Genomic DNA, 22,225 nt, shown 5'->3' on the forward strand with positions numbered 1-22,225 from the left:
GGGGAAACTTTCAAAAAAATTACAAATTTTTTCAATTATTTTATACTTAAAACTGCCATAACTTTCTTAAAAATGAACAAATCAATATAATTTTTTATTATAGATGCTTGATGTCTTTACCTATCATATGGTGTATTTTTTTTTATAAATCTAACTCTTTACCTGCCCACAGGGTTGGATTTAAAATGACAACTTTTTCACAAAAATTAATTTTTTCAACTTAACTTTTGAAATTGTTCAGGAAATACTGACACTTTTATATATATCGTAAATTAAAGCTAATGTAATGTATTTTATTATGGAAAAAAAGAATTTTGGACTTTATTTTGTCTTCACGGTGAAAATGACTATTACCAAACGCTATTTTTGTGTGAAAATTCTAGATTTTATTTTTTAGATTTTCAGCTCTCACCGAACCGATTTCTTTCAATGATACGTCAAAAGATCACAAATCGTATCTAGTCGAAGACATTACTTTCAACAATTGAAAAAATTTCCCTCGTTCAATTTCATCGTCAACCTATAAAATTTTATTCATTACATCATTATATTTGATAACGTAAAAAATTTATACCTGAACGTCATCAAGTTTAAGTCTCTTTACAGCTTTGTGGACATATTCATTAAATGTTGAACATTTATGTGCTAACCGACCTACATGTTGTCTTTTTATTTCATTTAGACCAATTTCTTGTTCTAGATACAATTGTAAAAGTGCCCGATAAAATAAAGGCTTAGTTGGATATTCAAGCTAAAAATTTAAATATCATTACTTGTTAGAAACTAATATAAATACTTTTGCAATTTTGAAAGCATATTGTTTTTAAAACTAATAAAGTAAAGTTTTACTGGAAAATAGTCACTTTTGAAAAATTTAAACAGGTTTCATCAAAAATACTTTACATAATACTACCATAATTTTACTGAGAAGAAATATTCATTTTTTAAATTATTTTTTCAAATTAATAATTTCTGAGCTTGCAATTTAAATCTGAAAAACTATTGATTTCATCAAATTTTATAATCACACATTTTTTCAATTTTTTTTTACTTAAAACTGCCATAACGTCCTTAAAAATGAATAAATCAATATAATTTTTTATTATAGATGCTTGATGTCTTTACCTATCAAATGGTGTATTTTTTTTATAAATTTAACCCTTTACCAGCCCACAGGGGGGGATTCAAAATGACAACTTTTTCACAAAAAATTAACTTTTTCAACTTAATTTTTGATAGTGTTCCGGAAATACTGACACTTTTACATATATCTTAAATTAAAGCTAATGTAATATACTTTATTATGGAAAATTTTCATGGTAAAAACAGACATCAATGTTAATAAAAAAAAATACGATTTTTGTAAAAAATTTCTTTTCATATTTTTAACTTTATAATGCTATAACTTTTTGAAAAATGTATGGATCATTATAATTTTTTTAAGAAAAATAATATTTATATTTATATATTATCAATATATATATATTTATTTATTCATATATTACACTTTTAAATCATAAAACTTGTAATCAGAATATAAATAATGAAATAAAATATTATTTGGAATAATCCATTAATTTTTTTTAATTAAACAGTCTACAGTTTTGATGGAAGCGTTTTTTTTTTATAGTGATTTTAATCACTGTCAGATATCATCATGCTAGACCCAACTATGCCATGACCCCACTGTGCCGCCACCTCATTGTGCTGGGTTTGTTTAGATCAGAGAATACGGTGGTCACATTATTATTCGTTACAAGTTTAAGTGTAATTTTGTATTTGCATGCCACAGAGGTGCAGAGGTGAGTGAAACCAGTCTCACGTTCCTTAAGTAATTAAGTTAACCAGCATTAATTTTCCAAGTTTAAAAATATTACTTTTTACTAAATGACTAATAATTATCTCGTTCTATTTAAAATTGGTAAATTACATACATTAGATTTAAATTAAAACTATATTAAAAATATTAATTTAAGATTAAAAAATATTAAAGATATTTAACTTAAAAGTCCACAAAAAAAAAAACTAAAAAATTGTAGATACGTATTTCGGGAACAATGTTACTGTTATCAACACTAAACACATACTGAAACTCTTAATTCTTAGTCATTACTATTTTAACTACTTATTTATTATTTTTGTAAATAAAAAGAACAACTTACTAGTATTTATACTGAGATATTTATTAATTTCCTTAATTTTTTTAAGTATCAATTACACGAGTTTTATATTTGTTAAAACGTAGCCATAAGACAAAATGACTACATACAGGAATGAAATTTACGGAATAGTTTATCATGGAACAATATCAAATAAGAATATTTTTAAGAACAATATTACTCAAAAAAAAAAAAGCGAGAACGACTAAACAGCAGCTTACATATAATTAAACCACTGTTTATTTTTCTAGATATACATTTTAAACCTTCTAACTTTTTATAGTGGTCTACTCCTGCCAATATAGTCTTCGGAGTTCTTTTATAGAGCTCTGTTAAGCCATTTAACACAAGAATAATCCAGGCATTTTAATCAATTTACTAAGGCTTCTTGGTTTGCCACCAATAAACAATTACATAGTGACTTAAAAATAAAATCTGTTAAAGAAGTGGCTTCCTTGTACTATTCCAGATACCATAGTAAGCTTCTCAATCATCTTAATAATCTCGTCATCCAGTTTGGTTTTCGAACTCAACCAAATAATCGTACTCGACACCTGAAGCGATCTTGGTGCAAAGACTTTCTAATATAGATTGAAATGCACTTAAAACACTTTTTATTATTTATATACTGGAAACTCTAATGTCTCTAAGCCGAAATATTTCGGCAAATATTTACCGAAAAAATATCCCCGAGAACAGTATTATTAAAGAAAATATTTGTTGATAAATTATTTTGCAGAAACTGTATACAGACTAATAGTTACTCATAGTTATTTTACCGATATTAATCGGTAAAATATACTTCCAAACCATATTAATCAGAGAAAAAAAAATCAGGACCGTACTGACCTGGAAATATATTATCAAATAAAAAAAAGACAACAATTTTTTTTCTATAAATTAAAATTAGCCCATTTTGTATAATAATAATAGACTGAATAAACTTAACAATTTAATGGAAAAAAAAGAGTTTATTTAAATTGAAAGATCGCTATTTCTACAATCAAAACTAATATAATACAATACAATGTTGAACAGCCTCAGGCCAAAGCAGAGCTCTGATTTTTACTTTTATTTCATCAAAAGTGTTAGGTAAATGAACAAGAGTATCATACCATATTCAAGTAATTTGAGTCTTCTCAAATGTCTATCTTTTACAGTTAGAACCCACAATATTAATAAAATATGATTCGATTTGATTCAAAAATAATTTAGGGTAACATATCACTTATTCGATTCAAAAACTCTGGTACTGTCTCGTAAAACTTTTCAATCAAAACGGATAACAAAAAAGAACTATCATTAAACGCAGAAAAAAAATAATTATTTACAATAGATTGTAACGTAATAAAATTATGGCGTAAAAATTCATATTGTGATCATTTTTCACATTACTATTTCAGAAGACACACTATTTTAGTGTTTTATATAATTTTTTTTTTTTATCTGTCTTCCTTCTAAAATAGGTTTGATGGTACAAACATTTTCTTTAAAAAGATAATCTTTAAATGGAAATCTACGAGTTTGAAAGATGATTATATCAGGAATGATTATTTCTGGATGATAAATATTTATATAATTGTAGGTTGCCTCCAATTGATTTTCATTCAAATTATTACTTAAATATATAGGAACAAGTGAGCTAAATAATGGTAGTTAATCAAAGTTATTTCAAAACGGATCATAAATAGATCTAACAAACTTTAATTGCTAAATTATTCAACACTGAGATGTTTTACCATAATGTCTATATTTGTGTACATAAATAAATATTTTACACTGTTTTAATGTAGCCAGTAAATTAATCCATAAATAGCTTCATATTAAATAAATATTTTATAACTTCGTGTTTAATAATAATCCTATATATGTTTAAAACTAATTTATTAATCTTTACTTATATTTATAATTTTTACTAGTTGAGAAAAATTTAAATAACTCTTTGAAAATCCCATATTTAAAATTAATGCATGTAATGATTTCATAAAATTTAAATGGATATTCTGAAATTATATTAATTAAACATTTATTAGATGGCTAAATATTGTGTAGATAAATATTAAAATGTTTTTCAATCAACGCCTAAAAAATTTTATGCTCTAATCCCTGAGTACCCCTTAAATACGTTTTTCATTTGATATAAAATTTATTAATATCGATTATATTACATAAAGGCATGGTAAATGTTGTAGTTTGATTAATCTTTTTAATTAATATTTAAAATAAATGATTAAATATGTTAGTTTAAATTTTTGCCATTACAGCGCTAATAGTGATGACATTTGTTGTATCAACTTACAGTTAACAAAATGTAAGCACGATAAGGCTATTAAACAACGTTGCACTACCTGTTTATTAAAATTTATCAGGGATATGCATTTTTTGTGATCCAGAGTCGTTATTAATTATTCTAACAATCCATTAAGTCTATTAGATTATATAATTCATCAATTTTAATAATTTATGATAAAGTAACGTGAATGATTTAATACTTTGGTGTTTTCGTTAATGATTACAAACTATGAGTTTAAGTATTATTTTGTATTTTTATTTTATTATTAAGCATATAGTATCATATCATTACTAATGTATTTTGTCAACATTTTGTGATATCATAGTGCAACAATGAGTAATTTGTTTTATGTTAATTTTATCTGCTGGTTTAATTTATACATTATTAAATACTTGAACTATGTGATTTAATAACTATACAATATTTTTACAACTAACTTAATCATCATCAAATGATACCTCCAAATGGATACGAATATTGGGGTTTTTGAGAATGCCATTATACAGGTAGTAGTTGAAAGTGTAACATCAGATATGTTAGTAGTATCTTATACTGCCAAAAATGGATCTGTTTACCAAGGCATACTGCTCAATAATGCCAAAAAGTATGAATTAATTACCTATTAATACTTATAATTTAAAGACAACTTATTTTCTAAATTTTATAGGCGTTTTCCCTGTGGAAGTGTTCCCTTGACAAAAGCAGAATTATCGCCTAGAAATTATAAGACTGCATCTGATAATGATGTTTTGTATGCTGTTAGTCAACGCTTTACATATTTTCAAAATGCTCCTACTACATTAAAAAAAATTCCCAACAAAACTAAAAAAGTAAAAAAGCCAATGACTGTTCGTCTAAGACCAAGGCAAATTTTATGCACTATGTGTAAATCAGTTTGTAATGAAAATCCTAATAATGTTGAAATTTCTAAATTCCCAATAAAAAATGAAACCAAAAATTTCCTTCCTGAAACAAATAATGAAAAGAGATTGTTACGTAGTCAAGGACCTGTTCCTGAACTACCTAATGCAACATCTAGTTGTGTTTCTGAGGTAAAATCAATGTGTCGCAATTTGATACCTAATATTGTTAAGTTGAAATCTAAAGAATTAACTCGTGACATTAATAATTATTCTAACTATATTGAGAGTAATGAATGGATTAATAAAAAAGACTGTAAAGATGACTGTGATAGTAGTGAAATAGTATTGAAAAAAAATCATAATGATTCAATTAATGACTTATGGCATGAGACTGCTTTTGATGAAACAAAAAAAACACCTATCATTAAAATATCATTTGGATCTCTTGGGGAAGGTACAGTCATGGAAATACCATCAAGACAGACTGATGGTGAAAATGAACAAGATAAATCAACACGTAAACGAGGTAAACGAAGGCGGCCAGATGGAGAAAAAAAGAAAAAACATAAAAAAAAACATAAGGATCATAACATTAAAACAAATCATTTTTTATTAAACAGCAATCATATTAATAATGAAAAAGAATTTGATTTTAGTGAAGGAGCTAATGGCAAATGTGAACCAATTAGTGAAATTTATTCTGAAATTAATAATAGTAATGTTAATTCAAATGGTTCACCTAATCATTTAATTATTCCTAAAGCAGAATCACCAGAAACATGTTATTTTATGTTAAAAACTGGTAAAATTTTATATAAAAATGATATTGTGTGGGGTAAAGTTAAGGGTTTTCCATGGTGGCCAGCAAAGGTATGAATATGTTGATTTTTAATCATGAGCTTGCCCAAGGGAAATGTATTTTATTTAATTCTATATAAATATTGAAATTCATAAATATTAAGTTTATATCTAATATATAACACTTATTGTACAAACCTCAGTCAGTGTTTTAACTAAATTTGAAAAAAAAGGCATATGATATAAACTAATAAAAAATTAATACAGTAATAGGCACTAATAGTATCCACCTACTAAATGTGTAATCTAATTATTTTAAATTTTAAGCAAGCTAACTCATTTTTTATTTTCACAAAATATATTTGAAAAACTGAATAATATTACTTTACCTGAAGAGAGTAATATATTGTATATTGAGAATATTTTTAGGGAAGCCTGGTACATTTTTTCTTGACCAATGTTTTTTGCTTATAATTTTTTTTGAGTTACTATTTTAGGTAAAAGAGTGGCTATTACCTGAATTTTAAAGACTAGAGGTTTGGGCTTCATTAATATGCCTTAGATTCTTTTTTAAAATACCAACATATTATAATACACTGACTGGTGTTTATTACTGTAGAACAATTCCTGGATATGCTCATGATTTCTTTTTATGGTAAATTATATAGTAAGTACTGAAAATCTCCAATATTTTATAGGTTTCAAATTTTTCTACTAGTAATGGTGAAGAACAAGGCTCATTTATTAATGTCACGTGGTTTGGGTCTTCCACAACATCATATCTTAACTGTGATCAGATAAATCCATTTTTAGACTTTTATAAGGTATTTAAACATTATTAAAAATTTTATGAAGTATACTTGTACATAGCATTAAAAAGAAATATTCACTGAATTCATTCCAAATTTTAAATAATTTAACTACACAATTATAATATAAATATATTTTTATAAATATATTTCAGTTTTACAAGAAATTATTAGAATTTATTATGATTTTAAAAATATTTTAAATAGGTTTGAATGTGCAGCAATTGACAAATTTTAATTTTTAACAATATATTAGATTAATTTACAAAGTAGTTATAATGGTTTAAATCTGAATGTTATTCTTAAAGTGCTAATTATTTCCAGAGTAGGGCAAAGTTTTATTTAAATAATAATCTAATTAAAAAATGATTTCAATAATAATGTATTATTATAAAAATAAATCTAATTTAAATATTATAAATATTATTATTTGTATAAATTATTTTTAATCATAATTTTCAAAACTATTAAAATACATTTTCTTACAAATAATTATCTAGATCAGTGGTCGGCAACCTTTTTTAATTCTCGGGCCACATTTACAAATTAAAAAGAGTTCGCGGGCCAGATAAAAAAAAAAAATTTATAATTACATTATTTATTATGCAAAAAAATACTATCTAAAACTTAAAATAATAATATGACTTATATAAAATACCCGTACCAAAAACGCAACGTTCAATTATATTTATACAAAATGATATTCAATTAAATTAGTCGATTTAGAATTTAAAGCGGGCCGTATTCAATAGCCACGCGGGCCGTATCCGGCCCGCGGGCCGCCGGTTGCCGACCACTGATCTAGATGATAATTCACTCAAAACTGATAATTACATATTTTACCCTAATTAAAATTAAAAAACAAATTAATGAAAGTAGTTGTGCTCAATATTACCTCGCGTGTCTAAATAATAAAAACTTACTAGAAATCATTGTTTTAAGTTAATTATTTGTGGCAATTGAAAGTACAATAACTAAATATCTCACTTTTACTTAGTATTTTACATTATGTATTAGTACATTAATGTCTTTAATTTTTTTAAATTTAATTTTAGTTTAACTTTAAATTACACAAGACAAAAGTCTACAATATTTAAGTGAATTTAGTAAAAAAAATTCGAAGTTAATTTTGAATTTTTTAAATTTGTCTATCACATCTAGTTTTAAGATGATGACTAACTATAAAAATAATAATAATAATAATAGTGATCATTTTTTTATTGGTGCCTTTTGATGAAACAACTACTGCACAAATTGTCCAGATGGTATCAAATAATTTATTCTAGAGGCCATTTCTATTTCTAACTAATTTATTTCCTCTCATCTGTTGTCCCCGCATACAACTGAGATGAGACATTCCACCTAAGTTTTGTTTAGGACTCCTCACACTTTTTGACAAAATTTTACATTGGTTGTTGACCTAACACAACCTCATTAGAGAGAAAAAGTGTAAAGCAATTAAAAGATTGTAAAGGATGGTGTTATATGTTGTGAGAGACATAAATGATGTGTGGAATAGATTTGCTAGTTGTGTTAAGAATATTGCAAAAGAGATTGTTGGTGAGAGTAAAAGTAGAATGTCAGTAAACAAGGAAACCTGGTAGTGGGATGAAGACGTTCAAAAAATCATAGAAAGTAAAAAAAAGCAATTCAAAGTATGGCAGAAGAGAAATAGGAGAGAATATTGGATGGAGTATTAACACTTTGCAAAGAAGCCAAGCTTGCAGTAAGTAAGGCGAAGTTTAAGAGGTATGATGAGTTGTATGATAGGCTAGAAATAAAGGAAGGTGAGAAAGAAATCTATAAACTTGCAAAAATAAGAGATAGAAGGACTAAAGATTATCATTATATAAGGTGTATAAAAAGTGCTGATAATAGGGTACTCGCAAATGATGATGATGTGAAAAAAAGATGGAAAAAGTATCTTGAAAAATTACTGAATGAGGAGTACCCAAAAAAAGGTGACATACAGGAATGTGAAAATTATAGAAGCATAAAGCTTATGAGTCATACTATAAAAATTTAGGAAAAGGTAATAGATAAGAAGAGAATAAGAAATAAGACTTTGGTATCCAAAAAGTAGTTTGGATTTATGCCTGATAAGTCAACAATGGTGATATTATTTTGTGTGAGACATTTAATAGAAAAGTATAGGGAAAAGAAGAAAATGCTGTGTATTTATAGATTTGAAGAAAGTGTATTATACAGTACTGAGAGAGGTTTTAAAGTGGGCATTAATGAAAAAAGGAGTCCCTAAAAAGTACATTATTATAATAAAGGATATGTATGATGACACTTGTACCTGTGTAAAAGTGTAGGAGTACAGAAGGCTGTATGGTGAGAGTAGTGCATGTTGTTTGCTGATTATATATTATTGATAGGAATTTATTAGTCAAAGGCTAGAGGTGTGGAGATCAACTCTTGAAGGAAAGAGATTAAGAATAAGTGGGAATAAGACAGAAGATATAGAGTATGAGTTTGACAAAGGAGAACAGGAGGTAAGTGAAATAAGAAAATCAGTGACAATAAGCAAGGACGTGATAAAAGAGGTGGTAAGTTTTAAGTATTTGAGATCAGTTGTGAATACGAGGATGTAAAACACAAGTTTAAGTGCAAAATGGAGAAATGGAGAGAAGCATCTGTTATGTTATGCGATAAAAGAATTTCAATGAGGCTGAAAGGTAAATTCTACAAGATTGTAGTGAGATCAGCTATGATGAATGGTTCAGAATGTTGGGCATTTGACAAAAGAATAGAACAGGAATGTGTGTAACACAGATGAGAATGCTTAGATGAATGAGTGGAGTGACTAGAGAAGATAGGATAAGGAACAAACATATAAGAGGGAGTGTAGGTGTAGTGTCAATTGTTGATAAGATGAGAGATAGTAAACTTAAAAGGTTTGGTCATGTTATGAGAAGATAGGAATCGGAAGCTGTGAGAACAGTTATTGAAATGAATGTTGAAGGTAGAAGAATACAAAAAAAGGGATGGAGGGATGCTATTGAATGCGATATGAGGACGTCTGATGTGGGAGATTGTCATAAGTGGAAGTTTAAGATAAGAGTGACCAACCCCAAGTAGTTGGGATTAAAGCGAGGAAAATAACAACAATATTAATTAAATGAATAAATGAATCACTCTGTACACAAAGTTATTTAATTTATTATTTCAAACTTTATTTAGGTTTATTTTGGTTATTCGGGATGAGTCTTAAAAAAATTCTATATTGTGATTTGATTTTACATGTAAGGTTTATATTGTTTATGGGTTGTAAATTAACTTGTATATTAAATAATCATAGTTGTATATGAGAATTTTTATATCATTTCTTATTATATTATTTAAGTATTTATTTAAGAACTTAAAGTTAAAAATTTTAATTACCCTTTTTAAAATTTCTTAGACACGTTTCAACAAACATAAAAAGACGGCTAGTTACAAAGAGGCTATAAAACAAGCAATGGCTGAAGCAAAACAAAATGTAAAAAACAAAAATGATAGTTGATAGTTAATAGTTAATCTAAATAAATTAATTACAAAATGTGAAGTAATTACCAAATAATTTTATTATATTTACAAAGTTTTATTTTTGCCTTGTATATTTTTTTATTATTTATTATTATAATTTTTTTTTTTTTGAAATTTTAATTAACGTTTATCAACTAGTCATGAAAATAAGAAGTGTAATCTTGGTCATGTTGAAATAAATGTAGATAGTGTATTAGATTTTGTATATTTATTACAACTTTATCATTTTAAGTTATAAATTTACAAAATATATTAGTTCCTTAAAAATAAATCATATTGATTACTTTATTGACTCTAATGATTAAATTTTAATAAAAGTTAATGTATATTTCATATTAGTCAGTTATGCACTTTGTTTTGGTATATTTTATTGTTCTGCTCATTAAATTAAAATTAACTTTATTTTTATAAATAACTTAAAAGATGATATTATATTATGTTGAATAATAGTTTCAAATAATATATTGCTAATTGGTTTGTTTCATTCTTGTTACAATAGGAATTGTTTACAATAAAACAATATTTTATCAAATTTATTTTATTTTTTTTATATATATTATAAATAAAATCTATAAGATATTTTATTATTGTTATGAAGTAATAATACAATATTTATAACTTTGTAAGAGTAATTTATGTAAATTATTTATTTTTATTGCTTCTACATACTGTTTTTGTTGTTATAAGGTATGTATTATTTTTATTTACTTATTGAAATAGAAAATTAAAAAAAAAAAAAATAACAAAACAGTCGATTAATTATTTAATTTTATTTTATTAACTTAAATTATTTACTTACAATTGTGTCACTATTAAATATATTTTGTAACCTTATAATGTGGCCTAATTTTATATCTGTGGACAATGTAAAACAAATCAAATCATCTGATATCAGTTTAATTTTATAACCAAAAAATTTTTTATACAATTATTTAGTTTACCTATTTGTTAAATGTTTAGTCTTTAATAAATCATATGTTATTTAAAAAACTTTGGTGTTGTATTTATTTTCAATTGAAACAAATTTTGAAATTATTGTTTCTTTTAAAAAAAATTCCTTTTTTATTATAAATGCAACAGTTATAATATTTATATTTTGACTATTGATTAAAAACAGTGACTACTTTCTTAAAATTTGTAGTTTTTTATTAAAAATATTAATATTGTAATAAGATCAATCTTTTTTTTATTTCCTCATTATTTTAGCTTTAAGGTGGCCCTATGTGTTAAATATTTCAGTAAAATTTATCTTTTCTATTGATAGATTTCTATATTTTTTTATAAATTCTGTTGTTTTTATTTAAAAAATATAATTAATATTGTAATCAAACTATAAATCAATATCTAAAAAATATTTAAAAAATTATTATATTTGATTAAAATTGAAAAAATGTCAAGTTTTTCTTCAAAAATTTTATGTTATTATATAAGTGCAATTATTCAATTTTGTGTTTTTTTTATTTTTTGCAATAAAATATGATTTTTATTAAATTTTGATTATGTTTGTTGTACATTAATTGTATGTTGATATGAGCCTTCTTTGGATTAATATAGTTTTAGATTTATTCTTAAATTTAAGTATTTTATCCCTGACCATTTATAAAAGTATAGACACCAGTAGTTAGATTATTCAGTTATATAATTGTTATATATTCTTGTTATAATTACTTCTGTGTATTATTTTTAGATTAATAATAATGTAATTTCATAAAAATCATGGTCTAATTTAATATACATTTAAATATTAATAAAATATGAAATATTATAAATATATATATGTATTACTTAAGGAAAAAATTTACTTCAAAAAATTATTAGATGTAATTCTAATAATACTTATACTTATACATAATGTATAATACTTATAGTAAATTAAAAGGGTCATTAAAAATGTAAAAACAATTTTTTTTTAATTTTCAAAAATACTTGTTAAATTCATTTTTTGAATGCATTGTATGGAACTGTCTTCAAATAAATTTTTCTATTAATTAAATTTATAATTTTAATTTGATAATCATTTTTTAACCAAATCTAAAACAATACAAGCAATCAAAATTATTATATTTTTTTTGTATTCTATATAGTTTCGATTTTATTATATAAATGTATTAAATTATCATGTAATTTTATATCTTAGAATTTTTAATTTATATTATGCATGCATTTGTTTAAGTAACTTAAATTGAGGAGTTTTTTTTTCAATTTTTGAAATCTGTATCCAATTAGACAAAATTCTAGTTATTTTGACATATTGATCAAAGAATAATGGTAAGTCTGTTACAATTTTAATAATCTTTGAATGTAAAAGTATATAAGTTATTTATAAAAATACATTCAGTGATAAACATAATTTTATGATTTTTTAACAACTTCTACATATATTCATATGTAACATATGTGGCTTATATTCAAAAGCTATAGGTTAAAAATGTTTATATTTATAGCTTCGATGCAGAGCAAAGAAAGTATTTATTTTACTATGTGTTTTTTAGCTGAGAAGGTATTGGTTTTACTAAGATTTGTTTTTTTTTTTGTCTGTTATCACTTTTTCTCAGTTTTCACCAAACCGATTTCTTTCAACGATTTGTCAAAAGATTACAAATTGTATCTAGTCGAAGACATTACCCTCAAAAATTGAAAAAAATTCCCTCGTTCCCCGAAAAAGGGGAAAATCCCTCAAAAAATAACAAATTTATAAATTATAAATCGCTAATTTTCGAAATTTTTTTTACTTAGAACTGCCATAACTTAATGAAAAATGACTAAACCAATATAATTTTTTTTATAGATGCTTGATGTTTTTACCTATTATTTTATATTTTTTGTTTATAAATCTAATCCTTTACCGCCCACAGGGGGGGATTTAAAATGACAACTTTTTCACAAAATTAAAGTTTTCAGCTTAACTTTTGAAAGTGTTTCGAAAATACTGTCACTATTATATATATTTTAAATTAAAGCTAATGTAATATACTTTATTATGGAAAAAAAAAATGGACTTCATTTTGTCTTCACGGTGAAAATGGTTATCGAATGCTATTTTTGTGTTAAAATTCTCGATTTTATATTTTACATTTTTCACTTTATAATGCTATAACTTATTGAAAAGTGTATGAATCAACACAATTTTTTTAATGAGAAATAATATTTTTTAATAGTCCCTTTTTCATTCGACATACTTTATCTTAATCAGGATATAAATAAGGAAATAGCAAATCATGTAGCTTTTGGAATAATCCACCAATTTTTTTAAATTAAACACTATCTAAAGATATGCAATTTTTACTAAATAAATCATAAATCTTTTTAACGTTATGATGCTAAAACTTTTTGAAAGAAGTAAAAATAAATGTATGAATTATTATATATTTTTTGAGATAAGTACTATTTATATTTATTTATTCATATATTACACTTCTAAATCATAAAACTTGTAATTATCATATAAATAAGTAAATAGGAGATCATGTTACTTTTGGAATAATCCATCATTTTTTTAAAATTAAACACTATCGAAAGATTTGTATTGAAGCGTTTTTTATGATAGTGATTTTAATCAGTCAGATATCATTATACTTAACCCAACTATGCCACGTCCCCACTGTGCTGTGTTTTTTGTTTTGCCACTTTTTTTTAGATCTTACAGAACCGATTTCTTTTAATTATACGTCAAAAGATCACAAATCATATTTAGTTAATGACATTGCCTTTAAACATTGAAAAAAATTCTATTGTTCCTTGTAAATAGTGAAAATTCCACCCCAAAAATTACAATTTCAATAAATTTCGACATTTTTTAAACTTTTTTTTTTCTTAAAAAAGACATAATTTTTTAAAATATTAATGAATCAAAATAATTTTTTTTTATATAAATACCTTTGTTATTTTCCTTTTTTTTTATATTAATTTTTGGATAATCTGATCCTTTATCTGCTTACAAGGAGATTCAAATTAGGAACTTTTTCTGTTTAATTTTTGAAAATGTTCCGGAAATACTGCGTCCTTTATATATATGTTGGATTAAAGCTTATGTTACGTACAAAAGTTAAAAAAAAATTTTAGTGACTACTTATCTCATATGTACAAATGGATGTCATAGATAAATAAACATGTTATTTTTTAGTTAAAATATCCGATTTATATTTTTGACATACCTTTTATCTAAATTAGATAATTTTACTTTATATAAACTAAAAAACAATTTCATATCGAATTTGTTTTGAGAGGAGGAGTTGTGGGGTCCAATCTTTTTTTCGTGACTTTGAAAAACATATAAAATTGAAAATTTTCATTTAAAATTTTTTTTTCAATCGTTCTCGTTAAAAATTCAATGAAAACGATGGAAGTTGAATTTTTAAAGTCTATTCAAATGTTCAAAGCTAAATTTTACTATTTAGGCAAACGAGACTGAATAAAATGTATTTTTTATCCAATTGAGCTCGATAGTTAGACCCCAAGCGACACTTTTAAAACACAAAGATAAATCACCTCAATGTCCATCCATTAAAAAAATTCATGTGGGAATATTTATCGTATTGTTTAAAACAGTGTTTCAATAATTATTATAAAAATAAAAATTATACTCATCTCTAGTAAATACTTGTAGTTAAGTAGTATACTTAGATCGCCTCTTTGGTTGATGTTACTGCTCTCCCATATAGTATGATCAGCATTTGCTTTCATACCAAAGATAAGTTTTAACTTTTCTTTATTACAATAATTAAGTAGCGCTAGTAGGTTCCTCCCTAGGTATGAGGAATCATATGGTAGGTATCCTGAGGCTACTATAATTGTTTTATCATCACTTAATGTTACCATAATAGTTGTCCAAGTCTGAGATTGACAAATTAAGTTTTCAAAATTTAAAAATAATTTTTTTTTAAGTATTGTAACTATGAAATATTTTCTAAATTTATAAAATTAAGGGACAATATATTTAATTTGATATATAATATATTATATAATTGAAAAATACTCATATTGTCACAAAAAAAAATACCATTTCAACTTTATATCAAAGTCAAATTAATCAAAAAATAATTATTTAAATTATTAAAGGATGGATAGGTAAAATAATAAATGATTAATTATTCTTTTTTTTAAAGAAAATATTGCAGATAATTAACAAAATCTAAACATTTAAATTTTATTTTAATAAAATTATAAAAGCTTAAGTTTATTTTTCAGATGAAAAAACTACAATTTTCTTATAGATAAAATTAAATTTTTTATTAATTGATATTCAAGATATTGATTTTATAGTAATTTCTTTATTTAATGCAATAATGGCATGATTTCTTGGAGAACGTAACGGATCAAAAAGTTCTGCTACAAATGCTTCTGTTATACCCTAGGAAAAAAGGTAAAACATAAAATTATTAAAAAACTAATATATTTTAGCTTAAATTTATTTTATTATAATACTATATATAGCTTCTATAATGTGAAAATATATTGTTTTTTAAAAGTTGCCATTACAAATAAAATTTGAAGAAAAAAAATTGAAGGCTAATGTAAATATTTCTCTGACTAAAATATATTTTAAATATTAAGACTATATGTATTAAAATGCTTGTAACATAAACTGTCCCTCCCTATTTTAATCACATTGTGAGATACATGCTAAAAGACCATAGTAATATAGTCCGTAATTTTTACAATACCATAAAATAATATTGGCAGTAGTATAATACTGTACATTTTTACTTTTTTTTTTACTAAAATTGACTATTTTAAGATTAAAAAATAATTAGTCAACAACAAAAAATAAATGAGCAGCACAATTAAAAACAGTAATAGTAATAAGTAATATTTTACTATATCTATATATAATAAACATAAAACTATCTATTAACAATGTGACATACATATAACATAGAATCTAATATTTAGTATACACAGCGAAATAATTATATGCAGTGATTAGTTCTGTTATTAATCCCCTTTTATACAAGTGATCCCATGACCTCATTATGATGAATTGATACATTTATAATATTGCAACTTAAAAAATAATCATTAATTATTAATTCAAGATTAAATTACAAAAAAAATTATTTTTGTAATTAAATACAAGTAATAAAAAATATGATTTAAATGTAATCAAAAACTGTAAAAATAGTTTTTAAAAATATAGCATAATATTTGCTGGTTTAAAAGTTATTAATTATGTCAAAATATGGTGAGGTACTAAATAGGATTTTTTAAATATTTGTACAAAAAAAAATGTTGAGTAAAAAATTAAAATATAAGTGCATATTTAGTACTTATAATACTTTAGAACATACTTATTATGGAAGTATTCAGTAGAACTTTAAATTACAGGCCTTAATAATTAGTATTCCAAGTAAATTTTATTTTATAAAACCCCAGAAAACCAGAAAAATGTTGAAAATACGCCACAGATTATATGTTATAACATATAAATCTTAGAATGAATTAAATAACTTATACATTATCAGGTACAATTAACATAAATTATGGTTAACCCAACTCAACAGAATTGATAAATCATCATAGATAATCACAGATATCATAAATTAAAACATTATAAATTTTCAAGGCTTCGGAAAGTTAATGAAGTTTTTTAATTTGTTAAAATTAAGTTAATTTCAAAAAATTAACGAGTAATAATTCTTTGCGTTTGACTGTAAAAATGAGGTAAGGTTATTTAATTAACTATTATCGTCTTCTAATAGTACTACCCAAATAAAAATAGCAATTGAAGAGATTTGTAACAAAGAATCAATTTCATATACACTCTATATACTTTATTCATGTACTGCTGATAAAAGCTAGGCAAATTTAAAAATTTTTTTACTTTTTTAATTAAATTAAAAGTTAAACTGATAAAATCTCAATAACTTTTTATAAAATAATTTTAATTTTACGTAAAATCTAAATATCTCTGTTAACCTAAAAATTTTAACTTATATTATCTTGTTTATGTATACCTTGTCATTTTTGGCAAAAGTCCTGAATTCTATTCAGAGGTAAATCAAGAATTTATTTTTGAAGGAGATAATTTTTAAATGTCAAAATCAATTTTTGGCTTATTTTTCAATATACTGTTTTAAATAGGTGATAATATTTGAATAATTGGCATTTTCCCCTTGGATCTGCCACTTAATCTATTGTTTCACCATAAATTACATTGGTATATTATTTAAGACTGATTTGAAACAAAAATTTCATAAAAATATCATCTAGATTTTTTGTAAAATTTAACGATTGGGCTAATTATATAGATGTATGGATGAAAAAAAATCAATATCATTTTAAATCTATTCATATCGCCCATCACCGGTCAGTATTTGTTTGGTGTTAATTCTAAAAAATTTTCACAATCAATTATCATCATAAATTATGTTTTCAATGTAGATATTGTTTTTGTAAATGTTGATTTAATTTTAATTATTTTTAAAATAAAATATATATATTTATCATAACATTAATAATCTAAAAAATTTATATAAAAAAAAAAAAAGGAAACAAAAAATATATTCAGTCTATCAAAAGTTATAGGATTTATCAAGACACCTTGAATTTTATTATCATTCACAGAATAATATTCATAATTTATGCATATTTTAAGTTTTCTCATTCATAATCACATTTTATTCCAAATAAATATATTGATATAAACTGACATGTTTAATTTTCAAGAACAACAAAAAAAAGATATTTTTAAACTTTAATTTTATACCTGCTCATAGAGATAGAGAAGCCTATCCATCAATATGAGTCCTTCAATAACAGGAGCTAAAGCTTGCTTAAGTAGAAAAAATATTTTCAACTTTTCAAATTCTAAAAGATGTGTTTGATACAAATTATAAATTTTTTCATCGTCAACCTATAAAATTTTATTCATTACATCATTATATTTGATAACTTAAAAAATTTGTTGAAATTTATACCTGAACGTCATCAAGTTTAAGTCTCTTTACAGCTTTGTGGACATATTCATTAAATGTTGAACATTTATGTGCTAACCGACCTACATGTTGTCTTTTTATTTCATTTAGACCAATTTCTTGTTCTAGATACAATTGTAAAAGTGCCCGATAAAATAAAGGCTTAGTTGGATATTCAAGCTAAAAATTTAAATATCATTACTTGTTAGAAACTAATATAAATACTTTTGCAATTTTGAAAGCATATTGTTTTTAAAACTAATAAAGTAAAGTTTTACTGGAAAATAGTCACTTTTGAAAAATTTAAACAGGTTTCATCAAAAATACTTTACATAATACAACCATAATTTTACTGAGAAGAGATATTCATTTTTTAAATTATTTTTTCAAATTAATAATTTCTGAGCTTGCAATTTAAATCTGAGAAACTATTGATTTCATCATGATGAAATATTTTATTTATTTTTTTTGTCTCTCTTTGCTAATTCCCAACAGCCAAAATATCCCAAATTATATCTAAAGACATTAGATAAAGACATTATCCTTAAATTAGTTTTCCTGATTTTTAGTAATGAATATATCCAAAAAATGCTATTTACAAAATCTGCTGATTCTGACCTTTTTTGGCTTCGATGTGAAGCTGAGAAGGTATTGGTTTTACTATGATGTTTTTTTTTTTGTGTCTGTAATCACTTTTTCTCAGCTCTCACCAAACCGATTTCTTTCAACGATACGTCAAAAGATCACAAATCATATCTAGTCAAAGACATTACATTCAAAAATTGAAAAAATTTCCCTCGGTCCCGTAAATGGGGGAAACTTTCAAAAAAATTACAAATTTTTTCAATTTTTTTTTACTTAAAACTGCCATAACTTTCTTAAAAATGAATAAATCAATATAATTTTTTATTATAGATGCTTGATGACTTTACCTATCATATGGTGTATTTTTTTTTATAAATCTGACTCTTTACCTGCCCACAGGGTTGAATTTACAATGACAACTTTTTCACAAAAATTAATTTTTTCAACTTAACTTTTGAAATTGTTCAGGAAATACTGACACTTTTATATATATTGTAAATTAAAGCTAATGTAATGTATTTTATTATGGAAAAAAAGAATTTCGGACTTTATTTTGTCTTCACGGTGAAAATGGCTACCAAACGCTATTTTTGTGTGAAAATTCTAAATTTTATTTTTAGATTTTTAACTTTGTAATACTATAACTTATTGAAAAGTGTATTGATCAACACAATTTTTTATGAGAAATAATATTTATATTTCTTTTTCATTCAACATACTTTATCTTAATCAGGATATTAATAGGGAAATAGCAGTTCATGTAGCTTTTAGAATAATCCATCAATTTTTTAAAATTAAACACTATCTAAAGATATGCAATTTTTACTGAAAAATACAGAAAAAATATATTATTTGGAACCTACATATTACATTATAAATCAAAATTAATCTAAACCTTAATGATAAGTTTAAAAGTGCAAATAAAATAATTAGCAAACTATTAAAATATACTCTCACATCTTTTAAATTAAATATTTTTTCTGGTGACTGAGATGCACACATTCTAGCATCTCTACCTAATTTAAATTGTTTATTCTTCAAGAATTGGCTTACAGGAAATCCGTAACACTTTTCACTGTTTAATGCTTCTTTAACATCCTGCCAGATAGGATCAATAGTAAATTCTTCTTCTAAGAGGTGATAACAACATCCAACATTCACTAATAGCATCAAATTATTTTGAGGATTAGTAAATAATTTTAAGCAAGTAGTGGCTAATGAACCACATGTATGCAGCCCAACTAAACCAGCTCTTTTATTTTTAATGGCATCAAATTTTTTTTCAACTAGTGCTGCAATATTAGTATGATCAGTAACATATTCTGTGACCTGTTTATAAGTTTTGTCAATCACTATAGGCTTTCTTTTATATTTTTCATAATACTCTTCATAATTATTAAGCTTTTCTTTAATTATGGAATTTGATTTTGCATTATTTTTTGAAATTGAGGTCCAGTATTTCTAAAAAAAATATATTTTATTTGTTATTAACAGAATGTTGCAATATAACACATACACATCATAAATTAATGAGTCATTAATAATATTTAAAAAAATGCATTTATAAATTAAAAATGACTTCACAATTTAACAGTAAATAATATTTTTATATTGAAAAATAATATATCAACTTACACATATTGGAAATATTAAAAACATTAACCCTTAGAAAATCTAAATGAAATTTTATATATGAAGCAATAAATTAAGAATTCATCATTACTACTCAGCTATTACCCATTTTATAAAATTTATTTTAAGAGGTTTAATAATTATTTACGATTTTATTTTATTACAATGAATTTAACCAAAAAAATTTGACCTATAATAATTTTATTTATGAATTACTTTAACTCATCAAAATAAAGCAAGGTAGATTCTATCTATATATAATTGTCTGGTAGATACACAGTGGTGTACCATAATTTTTTTAATTAAAAGGAGATCAAAACCAAAAAAACTTAGTGACCTCTTTTAAGTGAATTTTTAAATCATATATTGGGTTTGCTTGGCCAATGTATGGGGACTTAATCCTTTTAAACACTTCCTGAATATGCCACTATGTGTTGAGTAAATAGTGAATAATTTGTTCAGATATTTTAATTAACAATAGTTTTTATGAACTTAGGCAATGTACACTAAAAATGTATTTAATTACCAAATAAATAAAAATATGCAAATATAGGGGGTAATTTGTGGGGATGAAAATGATAGATCCACAGAATAATAATTACATGGTGAAGATACAATTCTTTTCAACACCGTAAGCAAAGTAATATTTATATATAGTTATGTTTTACATTAACAAGCTATGTGCAAGAATAATAAAAAAAAATACAAATGCTACCTTGCATTTGTATTAAGATATGCTTTGCTACTAAAAGCTATCTTAATAGCTATCTTTATAGATACAAATTTTAATAGTTATTAATTTGTTTTGACAACTATTTATTTATTCAACAAACCTCAAATTTAATAGTTCTATTTCTAGCTCCTTCTGAATTTATTGACTGAGAATCTATCCCCAAGACATTTAAATTATGAGCCAATGCTAAAAGTGAACTAAGATATCCTTTTCCACCACCAATGTCCACAATGACATTAACATCCATTAACTCGGAAAATGCATTAATTATACTGGTCAAAATTTCTACTTCATGTTTTTTCTTTGCTGACATGAACTCTTTCAATTTGTAAACTTCATTTAGATCAATATCCAGTGATTTGAGTACATTATCTCTTTTTTTAAAATAGCATGTGGGATAAGTTTCTAAAATATAACATCTAGCTAATGCAACAAATTTGCTAAGAGAATTAGTAGATGGATTATTGGTCCAAAATTTTAATAGCAAATTATTTGAGCCATATATATTCATATCATATTTTATGTCTTCAGGAATAACAGTTTCCCATACATTTTTTGTTATAAAATTTACTACATGACTATTAGCAATAGGTAAAAATGGATTAAGAAATTTGATAACTTCCTCAATCTTATATTTCAATGGATCCATTATCAAAATATAAAATATTTTTATTAAAATGAGTTAACTTTAAATTAACACAAAATTTTTTATACAGACCTTTAATACTATTCAAATTATCAATTATATCTATATGTGATCTGATATTAGAAGAAAATATCTTAATAGCTGCATTAATTTTATCTAATGTAAGTAAATCTTTCTTAGAAAGTAAAATTATATTCTTTTCTTGTAATTTCTCAATAGTTTGCAATGTTCCAGTATAAAAACCAATTTCTAGACCGATATCA

At 24.1% G+C, this 22,225-nt stretch overlaps 2 protein-coding genes across 10 annotated transcripts; one reads left to right on the forward strand and one right to left on the reverse strand.

Moving 5' to 3' along the window:
• Nucleotides 1–419: 419 nt before the first annotated feature.
• LOC126908339 (probable methyltransferase-like protein 25) lies at nucleotides 420–22,177 on the reverse strand. 9 transcript variants are annotated; one of them, XM_050690323.1, is made up of 6 exons: nucleotides 22,035–22,177; nucleotides 21,417–21,944; nucleotides 19,909–20,412; nucleotides 18,370–18,546; nucleotides 18,159–18,305; nucleotides 15,575–15,803 (listed from the first exon to the last, which is right to left on the reverse strand). In XM_050690323.1, exons 2-6 carry the CDS (start codon nucleotides 21,825–21,827, stop codon nucleotides 15,696–15,698), a joined length of 1,347 nt encoding a protein of 448 aa, XP_050546280.1. In that variant the 5' UTR covers nucleotides 21,828–21,944; nucleotides 22,035–22,177; the 3' UTR covers nucleotides 15,575–15,695. The 9 variants fall into 9 exon arrangements, with proteins under 9 accessions (XP_050546285.1, XP_050546284.1, XP_050546283.1 ...); XM_050690324.1 differs by having other exon boundaries at nucleotides 20,005–20,111; nucleotides 20,178–20,412; nucleotides 21,417–22,097; XM_050690321.1 differs by having other exon boundaries at nucleotides 19,909–20,111; nucleotides 20,178–20,412; nucleotides 21,417–22,094.
• LOC126908341 (PWWP domain-containing protein 2A-like) lies at nucleotides 4,286–10,830 on the forward strand. Its single transcript, XM_050690330.1, has 4 exons — nucleotides 4,286–5,056; nucleotides 5,120–6,185; nucleotides 6,812–6,937; nucleotides 10,329–10,830. The coding sequence occupies exons 1-4, from the start codon at nucleotides 4,917–4,919 to the stop codon at nucleotides 10,428–10,430; spliced, it is 1,434 nt and encodes a 477-aa protein (XP_050546287.1). The 5' UTR covers nucleotides 4,286–4,916; the 3' UTR covers nucleotides 10,431–10,830.
• Nucleotides 22,178–22,225: the final 48 nt, after the last annotated feature.

This window comes from Daktulosphaira vitifoliae, unplaced genomic scaffold, assembly GCF_025091365.1.
Source record: "Daktulosphaira vitifoliae isolate Bord-2020 unplaced genomic scaffold, ASM2509136v1 Scaffold_5, whole genome shotgun sequence".
Classification (NCBI taxonomy): Eukaryota; Metazoa; Arthropoda; class Insecta; order Hemiptera; family Phylloxeridae; genus Daktulosphaira; species Daktulosphaira vitifoliae.

Coding starts and splice junctions, on each gene's coding strand:
- LOC126908341 (XM_050690330.1), top strand. CDS start 4,917: ATGGATACGAATATTGGGGTTTTTGAGAATGCCATTATACAGGTAGTA. Junction 6,186..6,811: donor TTCCATGGTGGCCAGCAAAG/GTATGAATATGT, acceptor AATATTTTATAG/GTTTCAAATTTTTCTACTAG. Junction 6,938..10,328: donor CATTTTTAGACTTTTATAAG/GTATTTAAACAT, acceptor AAAATTTCTTAG/ACACGTTTCAACAAACATAA.
- LOC126908339 (XM_050690319.1), bottom strand. CDS start 21,965: ATGGATCCATTGAAATATAAGATTGAGGAAGTTATCAAATTTCTTAAT. Junction 18,547..19,908: donor AAATATTTAATTTAAAAGAT/GTGAGAGTATAT, acceptor TTAAATTTTTAG/CTTGAATATCCAACTAAGCC. Junction 18,306..18,369: donor TTAAACTTGATGACGTTCAG/GTATAAATTTCA, acceptor AAAATTTTATAG/GTTGACGATGAAAAAATTTA.